Here is a 6,000-nt window from a genome sequence, read left to right on the forward strand (position 1 = left end):
GTCCCAGTTGGCTCTGATCGCGCCAGTCGGAAAAGAGCAGTGAGCAGAGGTTTGGCGCATCCCCGGTCAGAGACGCGGGTCAGAGTCGGGAGCGGTGTTTGGCCAGGCCTTCTGGTCGGAGAGGCTGTCCGGAGGTGGGCTGGAGACCGAAGCGAGTGCTCCGGTCAGAGAGGCGGGCCGGAGTCGGAAGCGGGTGCCATTCCTCCTCGGCCAAGCCTTCCGGTCGGAGATTGGATCGCTCCTCTGGCCTTTCATTTAGGTACTTGGGTCGGCCCATGAGTTGCGCGTTGTCTGTTTGGGCCAAGCCTTTGTTGGGAAGCCGGTCGTGAGGGACCCCGGGTTTATGAACCCGACACTTTATATGGTCTACTTGTGCTGCAGTCAAACACAATTGTAGTTATAGGCAGTCTCAGAGCAGAACAAGCAAAACCGTGTAAAAGTCAAGTGCCACCAGGTTATAGGATCTTGCTCCTATATTGCCCACCTGCAGGCATATGTAAGTGATAGTTGTGTTACTCTTCTTATATCAAATACGCAATACCTTTTGTGTCAATAGAAAGGCATGTGCAATTTTAACATAAGGACAAAAATAGGAAGGACGTAGGACACGATCAAGAAGTGCTCATTGAAGAACATGATCGACCTCATGAAGATGTTGATGTAGTGGTTTGTTTGCTGTTTTGATGTGAAATTTTGGTGGCTTGATATGTAAACTTTGTCAGTGGTTTGCTGCTGAGCTGAACTGCTGTTATTTGATTCAAGTTCAATATAATTATGCATGTAGTCATTTTGTGCAGCAGTGTAGATATGAAATCATTTTCTCTGATGTAATGATTGGTGTGCACGTGGTAGATTCGGCACAGACACATTTTAAATAAGAATCTAACATATGGATGAACTAGTGAAAGACACGTGTAACAGCCACGACAGGGCACGTGGGCCAATACAAACAAAATACGTGGTACAAATCCATCCTACCACGTGGTCGAATCAAAAAAAGAAACATGGGTAACTCAGGGCGCGACACGTGGCCCAATAAAATACTAACACGTAGACGTATAGCATCGCGACACGTGGTCGAGTAAAAGAAAGACACGTGGGGTATTGTGGTCACGCCACGTGGACCAATAAAAATACGACACTTGGTCCAATGAAGAAGTGACATGTGACCCAACCGCAACACGACACGTGTGCCAATAGAAAACTGACATGTGGAACAATAGGGTCCTGACACGTGGTCTAGTAAGAACCTGAAACGTGCAAGAACCAGAAATAGCCATGTTGTGCAATAAGAAGGTGACACGTACCTGAACCATCTCCAATGCAACTGGGTATAGCATATACACGTGGAAAGCATCTCCAACGGAAGCACCCGCCAGCGTGGCTGCCCCCTGCCACGCATGCCAAAGCAGTTCGATGACGATCAGGAATCGTCATAGAATTGCAAGAATGACGCGACTTCTAAAATCGTCATAAATTCATCATAAAACTGAAATTATGATGAATTTGGCTCCTTTAGTGACGAAAATTGATCGTCATAGAAGTGGATATTTCTAGTAGTAAAAGATAACTATTTTTACTCAAATGACTCTCCAAAAGATGATTTAAAGAGTAGATTTTAGAAAGACTCTTGAAGATGCTCTTACACGTCCGCTAACATGTGCCACAATTTAAATTAAACCTAGTACTAGTAGGTAACATGGTATCCTTTCTTCTGTACCACCACACCAAGAAAGTGTTATATATGATGGAACTTTTAATTTAATGTGACCCCTCCGTCCCACGCAAAGATATGATTTATAGCTTATTTCAATAAAAGTAATTATGAAGAGCAATGACCTCACTGCCCTTGGTAATAACAGTATCTCTAAAAGTTCCTGTTATTCGTCTCTCTAGAGCTAAAACTAACACTGCTACATAAAAGATTTTGTGAGATACTACCTTATAAGGTTTATGTAACAAAAATCATCCTCCAACTGTCCTCTTATTCAACATCTTATATTTAATAATGGTATTCTAAATTATCCACTCCAAGCCTCTTAAATTTAAAATGTCATGTTGTCCATCCTATATATTATTTGAGATATGGCAACTGTTGAAGAAGAGAAATATTTAGAGATGATTTTCTGTTAGAATGTACCCTATATAAGGATTTAGGAGAATTATCCACTCAAAGCATGCTGCGCACAGTCAAGTTCATGTAAGATAGAGAACCAAATACAGTTGCCACAAACTGCATGGAGCAATGATCAGTCTGAACTACAAAAGCTCTCTTGGGTGCTGGGTCTTATCAGTGAGGGATCGTAGCTCCATTGGCCACATTGTTGGTAATTCTCCATTCCTACTACTCAATTTTGTTGCAGATCCGAATATTGCTATATATGTTCCAAAGCAAACTCGAGTTTGAGATAATGTTCTAAAGCAAACTTGCTCTTGTGTTGTAGGCCATTACTTCTTGCAGTCCTCTGGAGTGCATACTTGTTCCACACTCCTATCCGTGATTGATAAAAAGAAGCAATTGATGACAGACGTTTCTATTCCCAAAGGATTGTCTGAAGTCCTGAAACATTCTTGATCTGGCAGCACTGTTAGAAGACAATGTGGTAAGTATTTTTTTTTTGTTATAATCAACAACATAAGGCTACCTTTTCTTTAGCTCTAGTGATGCAATCTCTTGTACTCGATGCGTATTTAACTATAGTTGGATTATCCTGTGTAGTCTGTAGAGCAAAATCTGTGTCTATCTCTTCTCTGAACTCTGAAGTGAAAAATGCCCAAAACAGGGCAAATTCTGTTCCCACCAGGCACCACAATGTCATATACATTTTTCCCCTCTCTTCTGCTTGGAAAAGTGCTTTCAGATCTAGAGGAGTCGCGCTTGGAACATTGGAACTTGAAAATGGAAAAACAAACAAGTCAAGCAACACGGTCTAGAGTCACAGTTCATGGCAGTAAAAATGTGCTCAAGAGTTCAGTGAAGTGGGCTGCATTGTTCTACGAAAATAATAGAGATAGACTGCACGCAAGAGAGGACGAGCGAAAGAAACATCTGCCTGTTGGAGCCATGTACAGAAAAGGTTTGTCCTGAGAACAAACTCCGAAAGCTATGATGATACGTGCCACTAGTTCATGCGTGCGTGCATCTTCGATGATCTCGATATTTGTCAGGATCGGAGCGCATTGATGCATATATATACTATATGCATGTGTGGTGTGGTACCATTCCATGTATTTAAGCTAGGTACAGGTCTGAAATGTCAGGTACCAACTAAACCAAACAAACGTCCAACCACTGGCCTTTGCTACCTATGGCATTCTCTTGCCGATGGAGAACATGTATGGACGTGCTGTGCATGTCCCACACTGACGGATCGGAGGTTGCACTCCGGCTTGTAGCACCGTCCAATCTGAAGCAATGAAGCATGGCCTGAAATTTGCAGTTCATCCATGCCATGGTGATGATGAATGTGCGCATCGATCGTCTCAGGCAACCCGCAAAGGAAATGTTGATGCAATATTCTTCGTCAGTTTATTTATCATTCGTACTTCGTAGTAGCTAGCTAGTTAGTGGATGAATGATGATGAGATCAGTAGATGAGATGAACTCATCAAACTATTACCACCATGGACTAACTCTCGCAGTCTCGCGTGACTGCAAGTGAAACTGAAACTGGATCCATGCTTAATCCAGGGCAGAACTCCTGCCTGTTTCAGTCATTTATTTCAGAAAAAAAAGGAAAAAACTGTAGCTTGCGGCACCCAGATCCTACGCCATCGCCACCAACTTTAGTTCTGAAATGCTCCCTAATCTCAGTATCTCACGCTACTTTAATCATCCAAAGGTTTCACAGTTTTTTTTTTTTGAGGAAACGGTTTCACAGAAAATTAGTGCTTATTAGTGGTAAACTAAGGCCCTATTTGGATCCATTAGCTGCTAATAGTTAGCTAGCTAATAGCTAATAGCTAATGTTAGCTATAGCTAAATATTAGCTGGTTTTGCCCAACTAGTGAGGTAGTTGTCTAATACTAAAGAAGCTAATTATTAGCAACCAAATATTAGCTCTATAGATCCAAACAGGGCCCGTAAAAAGGGACTCATCATCATCTACTGCGTGCTCAGATGAAAATCGACCTTGGCCATGCCAGATTTCCATCCTCAGTCCAAGGCAGAGGCCGGTAAAAAAGGGAGATCCGAAGTTATAAAACGCTTTCTAATCATGGGGACGTTACGCATGAGATTAAGGGTCTTGCTGCCAAAGAAATGATGATGACATGATGCCACCCGTAGGATCGGATGCGTTCTTTTCTTTCCATCCAAAGTTAAGGAAAAGAAATGAAAACGCTTCCGATCGATCCGCCTGATGACCGCCTCTCTCCCAATATAAACCCTAGCTAGCTCACTCATCAGAAGCACCCCATCAGCCACACCAAAACCACTCTAGCTAAGCTACGGTAGCTCCATACATCTCTCACTAGTCACAACGTCCTGTGTACGTGCTCTGCAGATCAGATCAACCGAGACCGTACCAACAAGAAGACCACATGGCTCGCCCTGACAAGCAGCAGCAGCAGGTCGCGGCGGCCGTCGTGCTGGTGGCGCTGCTGCTGGTGTGCTCCGGCACGGCACCAACAACGCCGGTGAGCGGCGCGGTGACGTGCGCGCAGGTGGTGAGGGACCTGACCCCCTGCATCAGCTACGCCATGGGCGCGGGCGGGGCCGGCTCCGCGCCCGGGCAGGACTGCTGCGCGGGGATCAAGAGCCTGGACGCGGCCGCCGGCACGGCCGCCGACCGCCAGGCCACCTGCGCCTGCCTCAAGCAGGCCACCGCCAGCATGGGCGCGCTCAAGCCCGACGTCGTCGCCGCCATCCCTGGCAAGTGCGGCGTCGCCATCCCGTACCCCATCAGCCGCACCACCGACTGCTCCAAGTACGTAACTGCTGTTATGTGTTAGTTTTTCATTGCGTTGGTTTTTATCCATGCATCATCCTCAACGATCGTCGCCGTCCTTGCTGGACATCTTTGTTGTTGTGATTTGCAGGGTGCAGTAAGATACTACACTAGTAAGGGACAATAAATAAATAAAGCTCGATGCATAGATACATCGAGGAGCTTATTACTCACTATTTGTCTCCTCATCTGGAGGAAGACGACGGAGCTGATGAGAAATTAAGTAAACCCATATAGAACGCTGACCTTGTACTTCTATGTACACACTACTTCAAATATATGAATCAAAAGTACAGGTCTTTTTATCATAATTCATGCATATGCATACATCCACATGAATGCCATTTCTAAGTTGATAACTACAGTGTATGAGGTTTATTAGTTTTGCTATATACGTCAAAACTCAAAACCCGTGTGTGCACGGCGCGAAGCTGATGGATCATTGCCGAATCAGTTTCATGGGCCAACTATTTTCTTTAGAGAAGGCCCAATAGTAGAAGAGGTAACGGGTAAGCAGCAACACACACAGGAAAATAATAAGTCGGACCAGCATCCCACTACTCCATGGGCAACAGCCCAAACTGAGGCCTTCATCGCTCAACTCGACACTGTTTATTGTTCTAAAAAAAACTCGACACTGTTTATACCCGGAAATTCCACGTAAATTAATTCCCCTCAAAAAAAGGTAAAAAGAATTATTATTGCTCAAAAAAGGTAAAAAGAATTATTATCTCTTTGATTCAAATAAGGCTTAAGGCAGACGGACCTCTACCGCTAGCCGTATGGGTTACCAAGCCCGTTGGTATGGGTTACTAATAAGGGGGTGTTTGACAGAGCTCCTTCACAGAGGCCCTGTCCAAAACGACTCCAACTCCTTTATTTTTCTTTGAAAAGTAGCAGCTCCTACAAAAAGTTTGGTAGGGCTTCTTAAGTAGCCCTACCAAACATTCCCCTAAAGAAATCAGACATGGCTGGTAGATAGGAAAAGTGGTTACAAAAAGCTGTTGTTCGTTCTACCATCTAAGGGTGGTGATCTCCATCCTCGTTGCTC

General features: G+C 44.4%; 1 protein-coding gene across 1 annotated transcript; it reads left to right on the top strand.

The window, feature by feature from the left end:
- Window positions 1-4,542: 4,542 nt before the first annotated feature.
- Window positions 4,543-4,953, top strand: LOC136507043 (non-specific lipid-transfer protein 4-like). Its single transcript, XM_066501896.1, has one exon. It carries the CDS (start codon window positions 4,543-4,545, stop codon window positions 4,951-4,953), a length of 411 nt encoding a protein of 136 aa, XP_066357993.1.
- Window positions 4,954-6,000: the final 1,047 nt, after the last annotated feature.

Source organism: Miscanthus floridulus, chromosome 15, assembly GCF_019320115.1.
Source record: "Miscanthus floridulus cultivar M001 chromosome 15, ASM1932011v1, whole genome shotgun sequence".
Classification (NCBI taxonomy): domain Eukaryota; kingdom Viridiplantae; phylum Streptophyta; class Magnoliopsida; order Poales; family Poaceae; genus Miscanthus; species Miscanthus floridulus.